This window comes from Diospyros lotus, chromosome 15 (assembly GCF_014633365.1).
Source record: "Diospyros lotus cultivar Yz01 chromosome 15, ASM1463336v1, whole genome shotgun sequence".
Taxonomy (NCBI): Eukaryota; Viridiplantae; Streptophyta; class Magnoliopsida; order Ericales; family Ebenaceae; genus Diospyros; species Diospyros lotus.
This window is the reverse complement of record NC_068352.1, coordinates 572789-598207: the sequence shown is the minus strand read 5'-3', so window position 1 is coordinate 598207 and position 25419 is coordinate 572789. Positions and strand designations below refer to the sequence as shown.

At 38.3% G+C, this 25419-nt stretch overlaps 1 protein-coding gene across 5 annotated transcripts; it reads left to right on the top strand.

Annotated features, from left to right (window-relative positions):
- The first annotated feature begins 202 nt into the window (after positions 1-202).
- LOC127792062 (uncharacterized) lies at positions 203-24044 on the top strand. 5 transcript variants are annotated; one of them, XR_008021063.1, is made up of 10 exons: positions 203-313; positions 414-527; positions 1191-1613; positions 1701-1878; positions 9317-9614; positions 19367-19439; positions 21561-21651; positions 22370-22449; positions 22565-22938; positions 23630-24044. XR_008021063.1 is itself a non-coding variant. In XM_052322384.1 (9 exons), exons 1-8 carry the CDS (start codon positions 447-449, stop codon positions 22853-22855), a joined length of 1527 nt encoding a protein of 508 aa, XP_052178344.1. In that variant the 5' UTR covers positions 214-446; the 3' UTR covers positions 22856-22889; positions 23630-24044. The 5 variants fall into 5 exon arrangements, 1 of the variants encoding a protein (XP_052178344.1); XR_008021061.1 differs by having other exon boundaries at positions 1179-1613; XM_052322384.1 differs by having other exon boundaries at positions 214-527; positions 1179-1613; positions 22565-22889.
- Positions 24045-25419: the final 1375 nt, after the last annotated feature.

Here is a 25419-nt window from a genome sequence, read left to right as displayed (position 1 = left end):
CAAGCTATTATTTAATAATAAATAATAATAATTTCTAATGATATTTTATGAAAATTTTATCAACTTTACAAGTTCGATAAATGAATTATAAAAATAAAAAAATATTTTAAAATTGTAACAAATTTAAAAATTCGATATTTTTTGTTATCTACTTTTGGATAACTTTTTTTACAAAAACTTAGAAAAAATTATTTTCCAAATACTTTTCACCACTCTCTCTCTCTCTCTCTCTCTCTCTGTCTTTCTCTCTCTCCGCTAAAATCGAAGGTTCCTTTTGCTTTGCTTTTCCCCTTCGAATCGTGGAAATGCCTAGGTTCGATTTTCCAAATTCATTACAACTGAACTGCTGCTGAGATTAGGGTTTGGTACTGTTACTACCCTGTTGTTGTTTGCAACTGATTGTGGTTTTACAGTGCTGAGTTTGGGGTTTTCGTGATTTATATTCAATGGAGGAGGCTTGTGATGTCGAGCAAACACACAAACGAGCTCGAGAACAAGATGATTCTCCTCAAGACTGTCATCAACAGGTGGGATTCTCCTTTCTGTTCCCCTCTCTGTATATATCTATTTGTATACGTAAGAATTGCGAGTGATACTGTCCATGAAAATCCGCTCACCTTGATTGGTGCAATGATTTTTGTTTCCCTTTGTTAAGAAAGATTCCGTTTTCTCTACTTGTAACGAAACGGATGTGTGTGTGTGTGCGCGCGCGTTTTGGGGTCCTATAACATGCATCATTGCTACAGTGGTGATTCAATGTTAAATTTAACTAGAAGCATCGGCACATAAGAGGTGTGTGTCTGATTCTAATTATTTTCTGATTTCTTCCTTTTATTCTTCGTTATTCCTTTTCCCATGTCTATCTATCTGCAAAATTTAGAAGAAAAACTTAAAAAAAAAGTGCAGTTAGTATAATAGTGCAAGTTATGATTTGCACAATTTTTAATGTTTGTCTTACAAATTATTCAAAATAAAAATATTCAACATATATGAATCATTATGATAAAATTGGCACAGAAAATTGTGACATGGTGGCAAAAATGGGGAATGCTAGCTAGGATTATATTCATTCTAGCTATTAGTATTCGGTTTCATGCAGATATCGTTGCTTTTTTCATGCACAAAAAATGGGCAGCTTTTTTCTCTTTTGGTGGCTTTTGGATGTTAATGGCTTGTAGATGTGTAATCAGGAGGATGGGGAGGAATCATCCTTGGTGGTGCCGCAGCAGCAGTCAAGGCGTCCAAACCTTTCCTCTCTTCAAATACCAGCAAGGTCCATGGAAAACACATTATCCAATTTCAGTCCTAGTTCCAATAGAGCAGGACTTCCTCCTAGACCAAATTCAGCCAAGTTTAAGTCATCTGTAAGAAATTTGCTTCCCCAGAGAAGTTTCAGGGGCAAAGGTTTATCCCAGGATGGTGAGAAGACAGTACTCATCCTTCCGGATACACCTCTTTCTGAGAGGCCCTCAACTTCAAGGTCATTCTCTCTCAACAAAGTCTTTGTCTCTTCGTCAACAAAATCAGCTCATTCTCTACCAGTGACACCAGTTGCAAATTCAGGTCTCCAGACTACAACGGTCGTGAATCTGGACAAGCATTCTGAAATTTCTGTAAGTTCTTTTCAAGGTTTTTTTATTCCTCCTTTGTGCATAATATGTTGCATTCTTAAAATAAAAGCAAAACGTGTTGTTGTCCAGAACCCTGAAATTGAGCATCACATGAAGCGTTCATTTTCGGTTCCAGTGAATATAAAAACTAGAAGTTTCCGGCGGATGAATTCCACAGGAGGGTTGATCCGCATAATATCAGCAAAGCCTCATCCCGAAACAGTCGATGATGGTGCCCCTGCAAATAAATCCACAGAAATAAACAGTGGTACAAAATTCTTCCTTTGTTCTAAAAATTCAAACTCCAGAAAATGCAATTTCTGCTTTATTTGCAGTAAATGTGGTAGGATAACGGATGCTGACTGTATTCCCTTTGGGTGAATCACTTTGAGTTATTAATCACAATTAGTGTGGCTCCCTGCAGGGCATGTGCTAGGCTCTATAGTTTTTCAGGAATTGACTGTATCTTCATCATTGTCTCCAATTTTGAGCTTGTCTTTGTGAATTGACTAGTGGAAATAATATGCTTTGCCTTGTTGGACCAAGTTTGGGCATTTACAGAACCCTTAAGCTAGGCTGTAAGACTTTTCTACTTAAGTATTGTCGTCTCACTATCAGGATGCTTGTGAGACCCTTTACCTGGGCTGTATGTCTTTTCTACCTGAGTATTGCCCACATAATACATAGGTGCTTGTGGCACCTGTCGACTCGACCACATGAATTATGTGACCTGAGCACCTTATGAATTGCCATCTTCAAAAATATAGTCCCCATGTGTGCTGCCATAAGATGCACTGTAGAGTTGCTCCACAGGACATATTGCAGATCATTTTGCAGGCTACTCGACACTTTTGGAAGCTACTTCCCAAGGCCATTAGGCATGCTGCTTCATAGGCCATTCCATAAACCGAGTCATATGACCTTCTATTTGTCTCCCCTATGTGCACGTTAGGAATGCCCCCCCATTATCCCCTACGTTTTCATTGATTCCAACAGCTCCAAAAGTTCTTGCAGCCTGGGCTGTGGTTTGGCCTAAGATCTCCTCCACCTAGGACCTCTAGGGCTTTTATTAAATAGAGTTTGGAGTTAAAAGGATTCGTCAAGAATGAAATTTCTACTCAAGACTTAACTTGACCTATTCATTGAGAGAATATTTATAATGGCCCACCACCTGGAGTTCCTGCTAGCATAGGAGATAGGAGATCCGTGAGAAGGTTGTCAAAGAAGTGGCATAGAATAAAACTTAGCTGAAAACAAACATTTCACCACCACGGAATAGCACCAATTTTCATACAACCATTCATAGCATCACTCACCCAACATTTTAAGACAATAGGTTACAACATACAACATTTACATAAGGTTTTTACAAGAGTAAGATCACTCCAAGCCTGAAACACAAGGACTACCTTCCCCACAAAAACAGGATGACACCCAAAATCTTTATCAGGAGAGCTTTGTACACAAAACTACCACTTGAGGACCAAAACTAGCTTTGCTAGGTACACCCACATCCTTAGATATCCCCCATACCTGGAATGATGGAAAGTAAGGATGAGTCACAAGACTTAGCAAGTATATAGAAATAATAGGAAATGGTTACAGCTAGACTTCCCTAGAACATCGCGCATATTATGCTATATATTTAAACACATGCTAGTTTCATATACATAAACAACACACAATCCATGCCATGTCAGATGCCATATCACAAACCATGCCATGCGCTCATATATCACAATATCCAGCCATAAACATAATGCATAGTTGCACACATAAGGTCCTTGGGGCCCACATAAGATGCATACATTGGCGTCCAAGACCCTGTATACAAACCTACCAGCAACCAAGGATAGGCTACCAAATCAATAACATGAGCCCAAAGCTCTCATACCACATTCACAAATATTATATCCATCACTGTCATCATCACGTGCCAAAGCACTCTCAATCACACCACGTCGAGCCCCCAGCTCATATATCAAGATCTTATATCACATATCAATGGAAGTTGCGCTTCCTTTCCATCATTTACCCACAACCTCTCCATGCAATGCAACACATAAGGAATGCAATGGCTCTTATAGCATAAATGTGATGGCAAGGCCCTCATAAGCCAAGTATCAGACCATGCTACGCCCATGTAATAATCAACTAATCCACACATACGAATGCTTTACATGCATATGCTCGCCTATCATACACAAGTCAGCACTCAGCAGGCCAACTGTGTCATGCCAATGGTTACACTTCTAACACATACAAAGCATGACCCCCAATGAATGTAACCCATCGCCCAACATCTTAATGCAAGCAATATAGCAAACATAATGCAATGCAGTGTAGCAACAAGCGGGGTTACACAATCAACCCCAAAATTGACCATCTAGAACTTATCCCCTTAGGGTTCGACATCATTCCACAAAGAAAATGTAAATTGAAGTAAGCCCTACTCAGATGTTGAATGCAAGTGCACCAAGATATGCTCATAGACTCATTCAATCCTCTATGGAATTCGATACTAAAAGAAGCAATATATAACCTATCAAAGGCTCACAACCATACTCCATGCCCCAAGAATGATCATTTACTCCCCAAAAACCGGAGCAAGGTAGACTACCCGAAACAAGAGAATTCCAGATTCTGGGCAAGGATTGATAGGGCTGCTACGGTCTCAAAATATAACCAAATGATCTAAGAAATATGCAAAAACAAAGCTTAAGAAGTCTAGTTTATGACACAAAAAGAGGATTTCAATTTGGATATCACTACAGAAAGTTATACTCCAAAAACCGGAGCATTGTCGAATTGGAAACAGAAATCCCAGATTTCAAACAGGTATTTCACAAGCTCAATACTTGTTGAAATAATCCGAATTATATACCAAAACGAAACTTATCGAATTTATTTTACAACGCAAAAAGCGGATATCGAATCGGATATAACCACAAAAAGTTATACCCAAAAGAGTACAACATGTGCAAGCTTTCAAACAAAACAGGAGGGGAACTGTCGACAGCTGCAGGCAAACTGTTGACAGGCAGCAAGGAAAAAGCCCCAAAATTCAACCCAAACTTGCACACCAACCCCAAACACTTGCACAAACTACACTCTTAACAAGAAAACACCACTTCTTTTCTAGAAGAAGCCCTATTTTGAGACTCAAGGGAAACTAGCAAGATTAAACCAATGATGGGAGAGATTTACAAACATTTCTACATAGGACCCTCAAACACCAAGTCTTTGCAGAACATGGATATTTTTGGCTCTATCCTTCACAACAACAAGAACTAAGAATGTAGAAGAGTAAGAGGAGAGTAGAACTTGCCTTGATCAAGCTTTCCTTAAAGTCTTGTTTGAAGGAAAACCACCACAATCTCCACACCTCCAAAACCAAGAAACCAAACTAAGAGAAAAAGGAGAAGAAGATGAAACCACTTCTAGCTTGCTCAAACTTCACTTGAAGCACCAAAAGCAAAGAAAAATATAGAAGTTGAGCCCTAGCTTCTCCCTTTGCTCTCCCGATCACCCTCTCTTATTTTCTTCCCTTCTTTTCCACTTATATACATAACCTAACTCACATATATGTATATATATCCCCCTAATTACCAATGTGCCCTTAATGCATAATAACTTAAATGGAAAAATGCTTACACGCAAATAATAGCCTGGCTTGAATTAAATACCACAAACTTTTCAAATAATAGCCACACACATACCTTGCAAATAATTGTGGGTCCCACTTTCGCTTAAGTCAAACTTTTGACTTTTCCACATTTCCATTTCCTTTGCGCATCACCTAAAAATATCATGTATAATTCCTCACAATTCCTACTCAAATAAAATAAATATCCTATCCCCATTTATCTCACATGGACCCACTATCGGGTCGTTACCATCAAAGAGAATGTTCAGAAAGAAGACATGCAATCCACGTATTTCATGTAGCCTTTGGACACAGTTATATGTTTTCCATCATCATCTGTGGGCACCACTTTGTCACTATAAGTGCAACGCTCCATCTCCATCACTAGGTACACATTTTATTGGCTTACGTTGGTGTTTATTTGTGTGGTTGTTGTAATGATCCATAATTTTTATTTCCTATGCTAGGAATAAATAAATAATTTAGATAATTTTCTTTGTTAGATAAAATAGAGCGAGGCTAGAAAATTTAATTTTCGTAATTGTAATATGAAATAAGGATGGTTTATTTCGAAATAGAATATTGAATTGAAAATTCAAATTTTTTGAGGTTGTATTTTGAAATAAAAATGGGGTATATCTCTAAATAAATGAAAGGAAGTGTTACTTGAAGCTATGCTTTGCTTCTTATTATTTTATGTTGCTTTGTCTCCTCTTATAATTATGTTGTTTGCTGTATATATTGGTAGTCCTAGCTAGTCTATTTTCTAACTGCTATGTTTGTTTGCGCGACTTATGTTAGCGCACTTTCAGTTCAGCTGCTGAGTATATAAGCAACAACTCTTATGGTTTCAAGTGTCCTTTGATCTTTCTAATATTAGTATCCAGTTCTCGAAACTCTCTCTCTTTTGTTTTGCCCTAGTTACTGCTTTTGGTTTGTACATTTACATGGTATCAGAGCCTTCGACTAAGGTCCATGGCGTCTAATCCCGATCATAACACCTCGTCCTCTTTTTCGGCTCACTCATCATCATCATTGTCTTTTGTCTCACAGTCGGATTTTGCTGTGATGGCTAAGGCATTGAGTTATATACCAATTCGCCTTGATTCTAACAACTATATCTTCTGGAAGACACAAATATCAGCTACGATACGTGCCTTTGATCTTCAGTCGTTTCTCAATAAAGGTCCGATTCCAAGGAAATTTATACCTGATTCGAATGTCGACGAGGATGGAGCAACAATGTTGAATCCAGAATTCATGAGTTGGATGTGATCAGATCAACTGCTGCTCGGATGACTCTTCTCAACAATTGATAAGGAAGTTTTAGCGCAGGTGATTCATTGCGAATCATCTGCCGAGGTATGGATGTCTCTCGAAAGTTTGTATTCTCGTCAAACCATTGCTAAATCATTCCAGTTGAAGCAACAACTTAGATCTGTTAAAAATGATGCCTTGTCAATTAATGATTATATTCTTAAGATCAAGACAATAAGACATTCACTAGCAGCCATAAGGGAGCCTCTTAGCGATAAGGATCTTCTACTTGCAATCCTTAATGGTTTGGATCATGAATGTAAGACTGTAGTAAGTCTAATTGCCTATCAGATGGATGAGATAGATCTTGAGAAGGTGCAATATCTCTTATTGATGCATGAGCAAAGGTTGCATTCAAAGAATTTACCTCATACTGCTGTTAATGTTGAATTAGTTTTGCCATCAGCTATGCATGTTAACATGATTGCATTTACACTGAGGAGTACTGGAAATTCAGTGAATAATAGAGGTGGAGGTTTCAATTTTAATAGAGGTGGTGGTTTTTTCAATCGAGGAGGAAGAGGTAGAGGTAGGTAGTCTGGAAAGAGAATTTATTGCCAACTTTGTGGTAAGCCAGGTCATTTCGTTGACAAGTGCTATCATCGGTTTGATGGCAACTTTTAGAGGAGTTCGGTGTATAATTAGAATTTTGGATGGCCTCAAATGGTTTCCCAATTAGATACTCAAGTTTATTCAGCCTCCCTGAATGGGTCTAATGAGGTCTACATGAATGAGCTAAGTTCTATTTCAGGAACTTCTTACAATCAGTTTTCACAAACTCCTTACAACCAATTTTCATAGCCTATTGATAATGCCTCTCTACCAAAATCTTCTCTCAGAGATCCTGCTTGGTTGATTCTGGAGCTACGAATCATATAACTTCTATTCTTGAAAACCTTTCACTTCATTCTCCTTACAATGGCAGTGAACGTAATTTCTATTGGAAATGGTAAGCAGTTGTTGATTTCTATTATAGGTCTTGGACATTTGTATACTCAAACTAAACCTGCTTCTTCTATTTCCTTACCTAATGTCTTACATGTTCCTGACATGAAGAAGAACTTAATTAGTGTCTCTCAACTAACTAGAGACCATGACCTTGTTGCTGAGTTTAATTCTAGTTCTTGTTTGATTAATGATTAAGGACAAGAGTACTAGAAAGTGCTACTCAAAGGACGTCTTAAGGATGGGCTGTACCAGCTAAGTTCAGCACTTGCTCCTGCTGCTTCATCTTCCTCAGCCAAATCCATCGAGTCTTAGTCTATAGCTAGGAGTACATCTTCTTTGCAATGTACCTTTTCTTCTGAAAATAAATGTAAGAGATAGTTTCCATTTTGTCATGCCAAGTTAGGGCATGTAAAGAACAATTGTATCGTAGATGGCATGCCAAATTAGGGCATCCATCTTCCAATGTACTACACTTGATCCTTAATAAAATACATCTTCCTCTTCCTTGTTCAAAAGTTGTGTTTTGTGATTCTTGTAAAGTTGGCAAACTTAGTCAATTACCTTTTGCTAATTGTCCAATTACAGTCACTAAGCCTCTTTAATTAGTCTACTTTGATTTGTGGTGTCCATCTCCTGTTTTGTCCATTGAAGGATATCAATATTATATCATATTTGTGGATGCTTATTCACGATATATATGGCTATACCCATTGAAACTTAAATCGGATGCCCTTTCCATTTGCAAAGTCTTTCATAAACTTGTTGAAGTCCAATTTGTCCTATTTGTCTTGATCTATGTGGATGATATTTTGGTGACTGGTTCCGATTCTCAAGCTCTTTCAGATTTTATTCATGATTTGGATAAGAATTTTGCTCTCAAGACTTTGGGTTCTGTGCATTATTTTCTTGGTTTTGAAGCTCATCGAACCAATGCTGGAATTTATCTCACTCAGTCCAAATAACAATCAAGCTTCAACTTGAATCCATGTCTTCCAAGTCACAAATGAGCAACCTTACCATTGCTACTACGAATTGCCTCAAGATCAAAACCACCAACAACAATAACAGTCAAGCTTCAATTAGAATTCATGTTATTTGATCCGGTGAGGTTTGCATTGGTTGTCAGCTGCCTAACACAACCACTCTCCTTTATCTAGGCTTGGGACTGCCTGTAAATAAGAATCCAAAGGTGGAGTTCTCAAGAAAAAAAAAAAAGAAAAGAACAGAAAAAGAAGAAAAGCATGATACACTTTAAATCATGTTTTCCAGCAGCTTTCAACTAAAAAACCCTTTCAAAGGAAGAATATATAATGTTTGTTTAAAGAATGGCTGTCTTTTGTGATCTTGTGTTCCATGCCAAGCAAGATTCCTGTGGGCATAGTAACATACATGAGGGACCATCCTCTATTTGTGTCTTCTTCACAGACATTTATCTAACTAATGCTTCCTGCTTTGCTGAATGAAATTGCCACTAGAATACTCTGCAATTAGCATGTTTGTCTGTGGATGTTTAGGTGTTTACAAATAGGTGATTCATATCATCCAAAATGGACAGAACTAAAGCATTGTCTGGCAATGCCACTGTTTGCAAAATATCCTGATCTCTAAAGAACTTTATTTATCATTTTCTGTGGCTGGATAAGATTTATTGTATTCCATTTGTTAATTGCCATATGCAGGTTTACCCGTAGAATGGAGTTTTTTGTGACAACTTACTCTGGTGGCATAATTTTGCCTAACCAATTGGCTGAATTATTTTTTGCCCTTTCCCTCATTGATCTTATGTTTTTTTCAGCTAATGAAGGTGCTGAGGAGGATATTCCTGAAGAAGAAGCTGTTTGCAGAATTTGTTTGGTTGAGCTTGGTGAAGGTGGTGAAACCCTGAAGATGGAGTGCAGCTGCAAAGGAGAGCTTGCACTTGCTCACAAGGAATGTGCTGTAAAGTGGTTTAGCATTAAAGGAAACAAGACCTGTGATGTCTGCAAGCAGGATGTTCGAAACCTTCCAGTAACATTGTTGAAAATACAAAATCCTCGGACTGTTATAAGACACCCGCGAGCTGTTCAGGACCAGAGGGAAATCATGCAGTACCGGTAACAATTGCTGACTCTTCTCATTGTTTACCTTGAAAATTTCTTTTTTGTTTCTTTTGAATACTGAAGATTATGGAGTTGTTTTTGATTAATTTAAGGGATTCTAGTTTTCTAATGTATAGGTGTTTAATGTAAAAGTTTCCTTAGTAGTTAGTTTCCTTATTGGTTAGCTTTCTAGTTTCCTTATGAAGGTTTTGGGATCCACCTTTCTAGCTTTCTAGTTAGTTTCCTTATAGCCAATGTCAGGCAGACCATACCTTATTCATCAAGCATTCTTTGGAAGGTAAAATATCCATTCTTATTGTGTATGTTGATGATATAATTGTTCTGGGAGATAATATTTCTAAAATCAAGGATCTTAAAGAAGTCCTAGCGAGAGAATTTGAAATCAAAGATCTAAGAAGTCTAAGATACTTCCTAGGCATAGAAGTAGCAAGGTCAAAGAATGAATTTCAGTTTCTCAACGAAAATATATCCTACATCTTCTTATTGAAACATGTACGTTGGAATGCAAACCAGCTGATACACCAATGGAAACCTGTTCAAAGTTAGAAACAATAGAATCAAATAAAGACATAACAAAAATAACAGAAGCAAAAATAACAAAATACAACACTTGGCGGAGGAAGAAGAACGCAACAAAATACAAGTAGCAACAACAGCAAGCAGTTGCAACAAAAACACTTGGCGGAGGAAGAAGATCGAGAACTAGCAGCTGCTACAATAGCTGCTGCAGGAGACGATCGAGAACGGAGGAACTTCAAACCCAGATGATGGCCGTACGTACCGGAGGAAGAAGATCGAGAACGGCAGGGAGACGATTTGTGGTGGCAGCAATGACGACAAGGAGGGAGCAAGCGACGAGTTAGGCGGTGTGCGACGAGAGATGACCCAAGTGGCGTGTGACCCAAGTAGATAGGCGGCTGTAGGCGGCGCCTACGGCTAGGCATCACCTAGGCGTCGATTTGGCTAGAGTAGTCGGCCCGACGCCTAAGGGTGTCGATCAGTAGTTAATCGCAGTGGCCAGGGGTCGCCTAACGCCTAGGCGGCCGGCTAGGTCGCCTTTTAGAACACTGAAAGAAAGTGCTCTAGTGGATAAAGGGAGATATCAAAGATTGGTGGGAAAACTTATATACTTGTCACATACTAGACCAGATATAGGTTTTTCCGTAAGTGTGATAAGCCAATTCATGAATGATCCTAGAGAAAGATACTTAGAGACTATATATCAAATTCTGAGATATCTAAAGTTGACTCCAGGTAAAGGGTTAATGTTTAGGAAAACAACAAATAGAGGGGTGAAAATCTACAATGATGCTATTGGGCAAGTTCAATTTCTGATAGAAGGTCAACCTTGAGATATTGCTCATTTGTTTGGAAAAATTTAGTTACTTGGCGTAGTAAAAAGCATCAATGGTTTCTATGAGTAGCGTAGAAGTTGAGTTTAGAGCTATGGTTCATGGGTTCTGTGAGGATATGTGGCTAAAAAGGTTGCTACAAGAGTTACAGGTGACTATGGCATAACCAATACTATTATGTGACAACCAATCGGCTATCAATATTGCCAAAAATCCTGTCCACCATGATTGGACAAAACATGTAGAAATTGACAGGCACTTCATCAAAGAGAAATTAGAAGAAGGAATTTTTCAGCTAAGCTATACTTCTACAAACAGCCAGGTCACAGATATTTTGACTAAGTCATTACAAAGAAGAGTGTTTGATGAGCTAAGTACCAAGCTTGACTTAAATAATATATTCAGCCTAGCTTGTGGAGGAGTGTAGATCGAAAGCTGTTAGGTCAAGCTGCCGAGCTGATGGAAGGTCGAACTGTCGAGTTGATAGAGGGCCGAGCTGCGGAGCTAATGGCCAAGCTGATGGAGGGCCGAGTTGTCGAGCTAATGGTCGAGCTGTTGAGCTCGTTATTTGTTGATTTATCCTCCGTGATTTATCTTGATTTATATTACTGTTACATTCTATCTTTCTTAGTTATTTTTGATTAGATTTGTTTGTATTTAAGGTTTTTGTAATTTAGTCCTACAAAATAGGAATCTAATTTCTAAAATCTAGGAGAATTCTTAGGATCCATTGTCTATATATTTGTGGTATTCCCAAGGGAATAAACACAATGTATAATTCTCCCAAAAAGAGGATTTCTGCAGAATCCTTCTATCTTCCAGGAACCCAGGGGTTACCTTCAGCTGGCACTTTTGAGTGAATTAATCCGAACAAAGGAAAATGAAGGAGGTTGGACAAATCCTCAAGTATAGGCTCTGGCTCACACAAATGGTCATGAACCTGTGGACTCCATGCTTCATCTTGGAGGAGAACATGAGTAGATCTTTGTTTCAAATATCAAAAGCACTACCATGTTAAGAGATTAGTTATGTACTTACGTATTTACTTTAGGGGAATACTTGTAAATTGTATGTATTTTGTGTTTTTATAAAGATTCAAACAGAAATAAGCCTATTTGATTGTTTAATATTTTGTCATTCTATGTAAAGTTGACATCTATCTGAGCATTTTGGTTTGTCATAGCTATTTGTAGTTGTTGTAGTAGTGTTGGTTCATGTTCTTACACATTTCATAGCATACATGATCACAACCACACAGTCACACACACACGCACACGCACACGCACACGCACACATATATGCTTGCAAATTGTCAAGCCCACAATGTCAAAAATCAGTGCCAAAGTTAAAATGATGCTTAGTTATCCCTTAAGAGTACCTTTGCACAACCCACTGTGAAATATATGCCAAATGTTGATCAATGTTGTCCTAAAAGATGCTGTGTCATATTAAATGCAAGTATGGTGAGGATGAAATACATTTCCTGCTCTTGCTTTATCTTTACCAGATTTGCAGCCAATGTAACATGGCATCTTGTGGGACATGTATATACTTGTAATTTCGATGTGCATGGGGTGAATGCTGTTAACTCTTGCCTTGTCATCCTTATAAGCATGGTGTTACTACCTCTTGATCCCTTGATACTTGTGTGACATTCATCCTGACATGCCATTCAATAGGCATCTACAGGTGAGCCTTCTTTTAGAATATCCAGTATGAATATGCATTAACATGTGTTCACCCTAGCTTTTATTGAACCAACAACCATGTCTATACTTTCTTTATGGTGTTTGTCAAGACCCGAGGATTGGGCCTGACTCGATTGGGAATTAGCAGCAAAGAGAGAGAAAGAGAGAACAAAAGTGAGAGAATTCTGGAATTACTTCTTCATTGATGCCTACTTCTTTACATGGGCAGTATTTATACAATCAATCCTAACAGAATAACCATAGTTGGTTATGGCTAACTTCTCGCCTTATAGCTCCTAACTAACATACAATGTAGGCTTATTCCCTAACTGTCCTTAGGGTCGTGACAATTGCCCTCCCCTTCAATCAATTCTTGTCCTCAAGAATTATAAGAGTCCGGTAGCCCGGGGAAACTGCTGCAACAATTCTAGTAAATTTTCCCAAGTAGTATGCTCCGGTGGTCGATTAGTCCACTGAACCAGTACTTGTGTAATAGGTAAACTGCCCTTGTATATGATCCTTCTCTCAACAATGGCGCGAGGCTCTACCTCCTCTTCCAGCTGCTCAGCTATGGGAGGTAATTCTGTGCTGACATTAGCTAGGGGCCCTTTAACTGGCTTAAGTAATGAAACATGAAAAACAGGGTGAACTTGCACCCCTTCTGGCAGCTGCAATCGATAAGCCACTGCTCCCACCTTGGCCACAATAGGAAATTGTCCAAAATACTTAGGACTCAGCTTGGAAACTGGAATTGTGGTGTAAGGCTGTTGGAGGAAACGTCTGACCTTCAAATAGACCTGCTCCCCCACTTCAAATGATCTTTCAGTCCTCCTTTTATCCGCCATCTGCTTCATTCGGTTCTGGGCAGTGGTTAACTCCTTCCTTAGGATGGTTATTAGCGACTGCCTTTGTGAGAAATACTCGCCCACTGCTGCCATAGTAGGATTAGGGCCTGAAATTGCAGGTAGGAGGGTTGGTTTATTCCCAAACATGGCCTCAAAAGGACTCCTTTTAATGGTACTATGGTAGCTAGAATTGTACCACCATTGAGCTAGGCCTAACCACTTATTCCAGCTCCTGGGTTTTGTGAAACGCATGTAGCGCAAATAGGCTTCAACACACTGATTTACCCGCTCCGTTTGTCCATCCGTTTGGGGATGGTATGTAGTTGACATATACAATCTGACACCTAATTTTTTGAATAATTCCTGCCAAAAGCGACTGGTAAAAATGGTATCCCTGTCAGATATTATGGATTTGGGCACCCCATGGATCTTAACCACCTAATCTAGGAAGACTCGTGACACCTCTGCTGCTGTAAATGGGTGAGTTAAGCTGATAAAATGGCTGAATTTGGTCAATCGGTCTACTATCACTAATATCGCATCCTTCCCTTCTGATCTAGGTAGGCCTTCCACGAAATCCATTGATATCTCCTCCCATGCTTGCTTCGGAATTGCTAAAGGCTGCAACAACCCAGGGTAAGGGACCTGTTCATGTTTACACTGACAGACCTCACATGATAGCACCAATTGTACCACATCCCTTTTTAATCTTGGCCAAAAGAAGAGTTGCTTCACCTTTTGATAGGTGACCCTTACACCCGAATGTCCCCCTATTGGTGAGCAGGGTAAGACCTTTATAATCTGCTCTTTAAGCGTTTGGTCTTCTCCAACTACCAATTTGCCTTTGTAACGAAGCACCCCTTGAGTTAAAGTATATCCCTTAGGATTTCCTTGCTGCCCTGCTGGTTGCACTGCTAATTGGGCTACCCTCTCCTTAATCCAATCCGTGGTGTCATAACTTCGTACCAACTCCTAAATCCACATAGGTAGAACAGTAGATATTGCATGACAAGTGCCCTTTTCATCCCTCCTGGACAATGCATCTGCTACCAAGTTTTCTCTACCCTTCCGATATTGAATTGTGAAATCTAACCCCATCAGTTTGGAGACGCCTTTCCGCTGTAATTGCGTGTGCAATCTTTGCTGTGACAAAAATTTAAGGCTTTGGTGGTCTGTTTTTATCACAAACGGGAACCCTTCCAAGTAATGTTGCCATCTTTCTACTGCTGCCAATATCGCTAGTAGTTCTTTATCATAGACACTCAATCCCAGGTGTTTTGGAGCTAAAGCCTGGCTAATGAATGCCACTGGTCGTTCTCCTTGCATCAGCACAACTCCTATTCCTTTGTCACAAGCATCCGTCTCCACTACAAAACCCTTTGTAAAATCCGGTAATGCCAACACCGGGGCCTCAGTCATAGCCTTTTTAAGCTGAATAAAAGCAGTTTCAGCTTTAGGATTCCATTGGAAGGCATCTTTCTTAAGTAATTCAGTTAGGGGTTTGCTTATTGTCCCATAATTCCGAATAAACTTTCTGTAATACCCCGTCAATCCCAGAAATCCTCTCAATTCTTTTACAGCCACTGGTCTTGGCCATTCTATCATGGCAGCCACTTTAGCCGGATCTGTCCTCACTCCTTCTCCCGACACAATATGTCCCAAGTATTCCACTTCAGTTTCAGCAAAGGCACATTTAGATAACTTGACATACAATTGATGAATCCTAAGGACTTCAAAAGTAAGGTGAAGGTGAGTAACATGTTGTGTTAAATCAGGGCTATAGATGAGGATATCATCAAAAAAAACAAGGATGAACTTCCTCAAGTAAGGCTGGAAGATTTGGTTCATTAAAGCTTGAAAAGTTGCGGGCGCATTGGTTAACCCAAAGGGCATGATAGTAAATTTGTACAGCCCTTGGTGTGTCCTAAAAGCGATTTTGTGGATGTCATTAGGTGCCATACAGATTTGGTGGTAACCAGATCTGAGATCCAGTTTGGAAAAAACCTTGGATCCATGGAGTTCATCTAGTAAATCTTCAATTAAGGGTATAGGGAATTTATTTTTGACAGTGTGAAAGTTAAGCTGCCTATAATCAATACAAAATCTCTATGTACCATCCTTTTGTTTAACAAGAAGTACAGGAGAGGCATATGAGCTTTGGCTGGGACGAATTATAGAGGTTTTCAACATAGAATTGACTTGTTTTTCTATTTCAGATTTTTGGATGGGAGAGTATCTGTAAGGCCTAATGTTAATAGGGTTTGAATGTGGTTTCAAAGGAATGGAATGGTCCAAAGAACGTTGGGGTGGTAAGGAATGGGGCTCATCAAATAAGTCCTTAAAATCCATCAAAAGTAGGCGCAAGGTATCCGAATTATGTACCTTCCTAGAGATTTGAGCTTCAATGGTCTGATCAGCTGGCTGTTGGCTATTTTGGGACTTGCCGTCCTCCTGCACTGCCATGGCTTGTATAGAATACAGCTGTGCTATCTGTCCTCCTTTAGTGAGCATCATCTTGTGCAGCTTGCTGCCCTTAATCATCCTGCATTCTCCTTGCTCCAGGCTGGCCAACAAGGTAAGCCTCCCACCTTCCACTTCCACAGTCACCTCCAACTTATTGAAATCAAAAGTTAAGGGACTATCTGTCTTCATCCAGTCAACACCGAGGACTATATCGCATCCTCCCAGCTCCAAAACTCTAAGGTCAGCCACAAATTCTTGATCCTGCATCACCCATTTAAACCCTTTGCATTTGTAATGACTGAACATCCTACTACCATTAGCCACTGTTACGGATAAGGGAGTAGTTGCCATTAAGGCCCATTTCAAACTTTTGGCTGTAGTTTCACTGATAAAACTGTGGGTGCTCTCACTGTCAATCAATACCATTAGTCTTGTTTTCCTCACATGGCCTTTTACCTTAATAATTTGTCCCATGGGACTGCCTTTTTAAGGCATGAAACGAAATCTCGCCCCCTTCCTGCTCTTGTAGTTCCTCTGGATTCCCTTCTTCTTCCTCTATCACTGCTTCTTCTTCTTCTTGATCCCCTTCCATTTGCATTATCTGTTTCTTGCATTGGTGTCCAAAGCTATACTTGTCCCCACACTTGAAGCAAAGCCCTAGCTGTCGCCTCTGTTCCATAACTGTATTCTTGGGCCCTCGAGGGTTGTAGGCCCCTTTAGGTGTTCCTTGAGTCACTAATGGAGTCATGGTCTTGAAATTACCCCCACCCGATTGGCCATTTCCCAATTCTACTCTTAGGGGTACCCTGTGTTTCTTGAAAATTGCTTCCAATGTCAACTCTTGGAGCCTCGCTTTTTCTGCCGCTTGACTTACAGTCGCTAGCATCATCATCTTCACCATTGACCGAAGCTCATCCCTCAACCCACTAATGAAGGTCGAGACTAGATATTGCTCCGTTAAACCAGGTTGAGCCAAGCACACAATGGCTCTCAATTCTTCAAACCTTGTTTGATATTCCACCACTGACCCTTCTTGTTTTAGTTTACTAAACTCTTTGATTACATCCCCAATACTCCTTTCCCCAAATCTTGCACATAGCTTTTCCGCAAAAACACCCCAATTCCTTTCCTGTTCTTGATCTTGGGCCCACCCTTGGTACCAACAGTCAGCCGTATCGTTTAGATAGGCAGTGGCCATCGTAACCTTCTGCTCCTCGGGTATCTTATATAACTGGAAGAATCTCTCACAACGCCTCACCCACCACCTCGGCTTAGTTCCTTCAAACATAGGGATTTCTAATCATGGGCTAGGGGTATGGTTATGAGAATTATATAGAGGGTTTCGCACCTGAGTTTCTTGATTCGACCTCGACTCTTTCGCCCTTAGCTGGTCTCAATTGGGTACATGATCCTGGGTTGACAGTAAGGGTTCCGAGTTCCCCCTAGGAGGAAATTCTGGTGACAATCGGAATTGCGGCAAGGACGATAAGATGCCCAAGACGTTGTTCAGTCTTTGTCCATATTGTTCTAAAGCTTCACGGGTTCTTTCCGCATCCCCTTTTATCTCGTCCTTTATCGCGACCAGTTCCTCTCACGTCTGCGTCATCGCTTCTTGAGTCTGGTGCACCTCAAATTCCATCGCCTCCATCCGCGCTTCCATCTGCCACGTCCGTGTTCCTTCGGCCATTCTCTCTAGTCCGTCTTCCTTCGTCGTCGTAGGCCTCCGCCCACCCACAGTTGGTTCGACCGTCTTTGATACCACTATGTCAGGACCCGAGGATTGGGCTTGACTCGATTGGGAATTAGCAGCAAAGAGAGAATTCTGGAATTACTTCTTCATCGATGCCTACTTCTTTACATGGGCAGTATTTATACAATCAATCCTAACAAAATAACCATAGTTGGTTATGGCTAACTTCCCGCCTTATAGCTCCTAACTAACATACAATGTAGGCTTATTCCCTAACTGCCCTTAGGGTTGTGACAGTGTTTTATTTATTTATTTATTTATTTTTGGGGACACTGTGATACTGTTGATACTTACCCTACTTAGGGCCATAACTATTTGCATTACCTTAGCAGAGTGATGCCTATGTGTGCGGCATAACTATGTTCATTGAATTTGTCATTGTCCACCACGAGAATCTAGGGTCTTGTGGCTTGGTGGATTAGGGTAGAGTTTTGTCAAATTTATTATACTCGTAGTAGGTTTGATTTATTAGTATGTCAATGCTTCTAAGAGAGATCTTTGCCATTATCTGAATGAACTTACTTGTCTATCAGAAAAGGTCTCTCAAGTAATAACCTCTATCCCTTGATGAGCCTAAAGTTATTTGGGTTATTTTTTATAGAATTCAAGTTATATCTCCCTATATTGGAGGCCTTTCTCCAATTAGCGGTATACTTCCTTTTTGTCTCTTTCACTGATGCTTGAGTTGTTTTGTTCTTCACCATTCTTAGATCCTCCAGTGCTCTGCCATGATTGATTGCTGCTCAAATTAAAAGCTATAGACCCCCTGGAGTGTAGTTATTGTTCTAACCTCTGGGAAGGCCTCACTTCAACAATCAATAAGATTTGACTAAAGCTTTCTATTTCTTGGAAACCTAGTAGAACAAAACATGTTTTAAGATAGCATATTTCCTTTTTTAAGCACCGAAGGATAACCGTTCCACTTCCCACTTAAGCAGTGTATGAAATCAAATCTCACTGTCACATTCCTAGGGGCAGAAGAGTCGTAGAGTCATTGTATTTCTTTTTTTATGCCGGCTGCTTGTATTGCTTGTACTTTGTTGTTAAGTGGTTGTGATTTACCGGATTATACATTCTGAATAGATGTATTGCTAGGCCATAAATAAGCCATAGCTAGAGGAGGGAAGTATGTAGAGAAATGAAGTGAATATTTTCTGTTATCTGTTTCTCACTTTCTGTTTTCTTTCTCTCCCTTTCTCTCAAACATCCTCCTTTCTTGCTGTCTCCCTCCCTTTCATCTGGACTCTCCCTCCAAATTCTGCTCTCTTGCTCTCTTAAATCTTCTCAATTCCCTTTCTAAACCCTAGCCCAACCTAGGGCGTGGCACTCACCTCCTGGAAAGCATGATAGTGTATTGTGTGCTGACATTTTCTATCCCAGATATACAAGAACAACTACAAATTACAAGCCTTAGTCATCGCCTTGTAATCTTTCCACAGTTTTAAAGATATTTCCATGAAGCTAACATTGCCAAACATGACTGGGGGATAGTTTTTCTGATGTGGGGTAGAAGCTGTATGGGTTCTTACTTTATTATAGTTCTTGTTTGTAACATATGCATGATAAATTTTTTGATACGTAATATGGCTTTTGAGTAAATTGATTTGGACATTTCACACTGATCTATTCTCTTTTTCATTTTTGACAGAATCTGGCAAGATGTACCCATCCTTGTTATGGTCAGCATGCTTGCATATTTTTGCTTTCTGGAGCAACTTCTGGTATATCTTTTATTCATATATTGCAACATTTAAACTATAGTTTACTTGTTACTATGTATTGTCCAGCATATTGCTGACTTTTTATCATTGGATTTGTTTACTCCTATCACCATTTAAAATGAAAATATCCACCACTTTATTTTATCTAATCAGGTTATTTTAGGCATAAAGCTTTCCATTGCTTTGATCGTCATAGCAAAATCAAGAATAAAGTGGTGGATATTGTCATCCTAGGGAACAATTCTTGTCTCGTCTCAATATTACACAATTGTCTACTTTTAAAATAAATATTGCTAGAAACAATTCGAGGGTGGGCATTGGTAGCAATTGTAATTTTGTTCTTTTGTGATTGAAAGGCCACTGGTTTGAGTTTTGGGAATAACCTCTTTGCAAAATAATAATAATAATAATAAAGTAAAAAGGAAGGAGAAGGTTGTGTACAAATATAACCCTCCCTCTTCCCTCTCAAAGTGGGGAGTTGTCTGCATTGAGGATGCCTTTTTTACCTTTATAATAATTGTATTATTTGATATGCATAATAGCTTGAATTATAATTATCTGAACTTAAGATTAATTTAACTTGGTAATTCACGCCTATCACTAAGTGATTATAAGGTCTATTATCAATTTCTGGTGAAAATTAAAATTTTAAAATAAATATGTTGGCTTATATTAAAGAAATAATTGTACAAAGAAAAACAAAAACTTTCAGAGCAAGACTTTAAAATAAGTGAAGAAAGTTTACCAATAATTTTTGTTGAGAGTAAAAATGATAATATAATAGATAAACTTAACCCTCTAGCTACAGGTTAAGATTTTAGATGAAATGGTAGTTAATAATTCAACATAGTATTAGAGCAGACAAAGGTCTTAAGTTCAAATATTACTATTAGCCTAATATTTAGATATCGTGAGGGGGTGTGTTGAGAGTGAAAATAATAATATAAAAGATTTAACCTCTATCTACAAACTTAAGCTTTTAAATCCTCTATCTATAAACTTAACCTTTTAGATGAGATGATGATTAACAATTCAACAATTTTGTTTGTGAAACTCAAGTTGGACAGATGGGGTAGGGGCTGTCTGGCCCTGCATTTGGGGCTGCATTGTGGTGCATTGCACTGCAGCTGGGCTGCTTGACAACACCCCAGCTGCCTCAAAGCAACCTCACCATTTTGGTGAGGTTGTGTTGTGTTGCCTTGAATGGCATGCATTTTGTTATCAAATTCCAATTTTAATCTTTGTGAAACAACTAAAAGAAATAATATATTACTCATCATTCTTCATATCTTTTAGTCATTTTACAATTTTAACTCACCTCAATTTAAGTATTTACCAAACAATTAATATGCAAACAAACTCACTTTACCTCACCTCAGGGCCAAACAGGCTGGTAGTCGTCTTGTTGTGGGCATTATAGTTAAAGTGGTTGATCAGTCATTAGGTTGGGAGTTGCGTGATGAAAGGAAGGAGATTAAACAATGGCAAACAAATTGCTTTTGTGGCTAATTCAAATTATTTAATATATAATGTTGAATAGGGAATTTCAATAGGAAAGAATTCTCCTGTCTTATTGTAAACAATCTAAATAATAGGACATGCAATTGGGGGTAACATAGCTGTGATTTTAAGTGAAAAATGATAAAAATCAGCAAATTGGACTGCAAAGGGAAATATGAGTAATAGGTGAGAGTATAAAGGTAATTGTAATAAGGTGGCAAGAGGAACTTGCACTTCTGTTTTATAGCAACATTTAAAATGAATCTATGCATGAGAATTTGTTCTGTGTAAAGAGCTCTGTATAGTAAATCCCACTAGTTTTAAAAAAGAGTACAAAATCTAGTCATGTTTTGATTTCCTTGAACATGAGTTGGATTAATTCGTGCTTTTTGATGCATATCTGCACCAAACATGAGCTCCAAGTCCATATAGTTCGGCCTTCAGCATACAAAGTTGTTTCCTAGAGCATGCCTTCTTGTGAAATGGAAAACTATTATGATGCTTCTTGAATTTTTCAAATCTGGGCATAACATATGTTCATCTCATCATAACATGTGGTATATATTTTTCTCACCATATTCCAGAAAGTTTGATTTGAGACTGCATTATTAATTGGAGCAGGTGTCTGATCTTGGACCTCGTGCGCTTGCAGTTTCTTTACCATTTGCTTGTGTTTTAGGTCTTCTTTCCTCCATGATTGCTTCTACAATGGGTAAGATTGATCACCCCAATCTGCTTATATTTGCGTTTATCAGTCTGGGCCACAGATGACGGGAGCTTGGTGCACTGGGTTGCAATTTTTAGCTTATATAGTTGGATAGTCATGATAGTAAAGCAAAAATAGGTTCTTTGTAGATACATTTGCCAAATCCCTTCAATAGTTATCTGCTTGTCTCTTAACTAAGAAATTGCTCCTCGAGAGATCGTGGAACTTTACTTAATGCCATTTAAATTTTGCCCAATTATATTGGTAGACTGCACGTCATTCCTTGGATGAATTTGGGGAGGGGGATATAGACATTGGGGTGGGTTTTTGTCCTGGAGTTCAAATCGACTGGGGTTTAGTGAGTGTCAGTTTAAGGTGATCTGTGTTTTACATCACACTTTATATTCTTCAAAATGTTCTCATTTTACAGTTCCTATATGTTATCCCTTGATTTTAGAAGCTCTCTTTCTTCCCTGTTACTGTTTCAGCTAACTGATCCACTCTCATTCTCACCTACAATGCGTGAACACCTCTCTGGAGTTTCATGGTGCTGTTTCATAGCTCTTTTCCGTAATTAGTTCCTTTGCGTACATTTCCTTCTTTGATTTAATTTTGTTCTCTATAATCTGTTGCATATTTGCCCCTTTTCACCTTTTCCCTTGTACTTTGTCACAATTTATGAGATAGTGCAGCAAGTAGACCTAATAACATCTGATGGTGGCAGTAAGCAAGAGTTACATATGGGCTTATTCTTCATTCCAGTTTGCAATCGTGATCCTGTTTGCTCATATCTTTTACACAATGGTAAGCAGGTCACTTTCTTTTAATGTTCGTTTAACTCAATTTGGAGAAATATTGTTTACTGCTTCAAAGAGAAGAGTTGATATTTATGCTTTTGATGCATTTGTCCAATTTTCAGCTCAATGTAAGTCCAATTCTGTCGGTGCTTCTTTCCTCATTCAGTGGCTTTGGAATTGCAATCAGCACAAATACACTTGTTCTGGAGTACATGAGATGGAGAGCAAGCCGAAACCTGGGCTTCCCACATCGGCACGGTAATGATGTTGCACAGTGGCAGCTGCAACACAACAATCAACTGCACCAGAATCAGCGGCAACATCAACGTCAGCAGCAGCAATCAGTAGAAAATATTACTACGGGATCTACGGATGGTGCTGGCTATCAAGAGATAAGAATCCAGACCACATAGAACAGGAAGATGCAAAATTTTGGCCACTCTACTGGTAATTTCGACTTTCAGAATGGCGCAGTGAACATTTAAGGTTTTCATAGGTAATTACAAAATTGAACTTTATTTGAGCTTAAATTTTGAGTGTAGAATATTACAAAGATTGCAGATCAAATTACATTTCTGAAGTCTACAACATACCATCTTCGCATCAATGATATTACTAGGCTTGAACCTCTAGTCTAATGAACACTTATATGAATTTGAAATGTCATAAATTATGGCATCTATAAGATTGCAGTTTATGGACTTGTTTAGGAAACAGCTGAATATTGCAGCTTGTGGAATTCTTTAGACAACAACTTGGTTCTATAGGCATTCCAGTATAATTTTGTCGGTCTTCTTGAAGATTGGTCTTCTTGAAGATTTTAGATATTTGTCTAGAACTCTAAATTCAGCCCATAGGGCAACCATTGTGAAAAATACTCACCATAAGCCTTAGAACAAGTTTCTCATGATAAACTAAACGAAGTTCACAAGTTTGATTATTGAATATGTGAGCCGACCATTAGTTTGGTTGTTGGATGTAGTTCATTGGCTCAATCTGCATTTAGAGTGACTTGCCCAGAGTTGATCATATACTGATCAGATATTCCAACATCCCTGGGAAAGTAGTCGAAGAATGTGAATTCTTTGATGCATGATGGAATAGACATTGCTAAATGAAGCCTAGAAAGATATCTGATTTGGGACTGGTTCCAAGTGAATGACTAACATGACATTTCTTTCATGCAGATCATGGTATTAATTTTGGGGGCGAGTTTTGGTGTCGAAAATGATTGATCACAGAGCAAAGAGAAAGGGGCAAACCCCAAATTTTACTCTTAATATACATGATAGTGCAACATAGATTAGGTATAGAATGCCTAAAGAGCGTGTCAAGTAGCTGAAGAAATTCTGCATGTAATCCACTCCTATTGTGTTCTGTTTGTTGTATGTGCTCTGTTAGTCTTTAGTTCCAAAATGTTGCCTAAGCATTCATTCTTACCCTTCTGTGTTCATGGAAATTGTATGCAACGTTATTACAGACCCAATTTCTGTTGCTTCACTTGTAATATCAATTTCTTCAGTCACAGTTTACATGTATATATACATTGTAGTCATCAGTCACATTTTACATATATATATTCATGGCATGATTAAGCAGTCATCAACACATATTTACCAGTGCCAGTCATCATTCAATAAATTAAAAATGTAACATAATTAGTTACAGTTTACACACACACACACATACCGAGAAGAAGCATGATTAAGCAGTATAAAATAATAAAAACTGATGAATTGGTTCAGAAAGAGCTCGTTATTGGAACTGGTTTTGACATTGATTATTGGCCAAATTTATATTTTTATTTAGTATTTTTATATTTTTTGTGTTCATTCAATTTTTTTTTTTTGGTTGTTTCGATTACTCTCTAGAAGTATATTTTCAAATTAATTTAATTTTTGTATTTTAATTTTTTGTGTGTGTTAAACTTAAAATTTTCATTATTCTAATTACATTTCTGGATTTGCATTTTTGAGTATTGTTTTGATTACACTATTTTTTCAAATTTTTTATTATTTTAATTATATTTTTATATTTTGACATGAACAAAGTACAATATATTTTTAGTTATCTCACTTTATTTTTTTTATATATGAAAATACAAAGATTCAATTGGGGTTAAAAATACAAATATAGGGATGTAATCGAAAGAACGAAAAAGTTGAGATTGTTACGTAGAAAAAAAAAAGTATAGAAATTAAATTGATTTGAAAATTAAGTTCAAGAATGTAATTAAAATAATAAAAAATTTAAATAATTATAAAAAAAAACTTAAAAATACATAGATAAAAATACGAATTTCACCCTTGATTATTTGGGAAAGTTCCTCCTTAGATGATCAGTTTTCTAAAGAGTCTTTTTCATATAGCTTTTAAACAATAATTCAAGAAAAAGAGAGAAAAGGATGGAGGGATATACGATAGAAAGTTAAAGAGATGCAGGAGACGCCCGTAAGAGAAGAGATGATGGAGATACTGTGAGTGAAGAGATGCGGGACGACATTCAACAACCGTGTCGGCAACATTGTGGACAAGACAAGGGGCATTAGGCAGGAGATTGAGTTGGGAAGAAAGAAGAAGAAGCGACGCAGGCGCAACCCCCAACCAGTAGGAGAATGAACTAAACTGTAATTACGGCTGATAATTTTGGATACGACCTGATTACACGACACGGAATTAAGCAGGTTAGGATTGAAGTTAATCAAGTTATGACATGATTATTTTCGTGTCTTAGGCGGGTCAACTCGTCTAACCCGTTTAGACACAAAATGACACGTTTAATTAAACGTGTTAACGGGTTAACCCGAATACGTTAACACGATTATATACGAAATGACACGTTTAATTAAAAAGGTTAGTGGATTGATCTAAACACATTAACACGATTATATACGAAATAATACGTTTAAAACTAAATAACACGTTTTATAGGTGACACAGTATCACCCGTTTAAATTAAACGGGTTAAACAGGTTAAT

Excerpts from the sequence above, each read along its gene's own strand:
- LOC127792062 (XM_052322384.1), top strand. The coding sequence starts at position 447 with ATGGAGGAGGCTTGTGATGTCGAGCAAACACACAAACGAGCTCGAGAA. Across the intron at positions 1,614-1,700 it reads ACAAGCATTCTGAAATTTCT|AACCCTGAAATTGAGCATCA; the intron begins GTAAGTTCTTTT and ends GTTGTTGTCCAG. Across the intron at positions 19,440-21,560 it reads GCTTTCTGGAGCAACTTCTG|GTGTCTGATCTTGGACCTCG; the intron begins GTATATCTTTTA and ends TAATTGGAGCAG.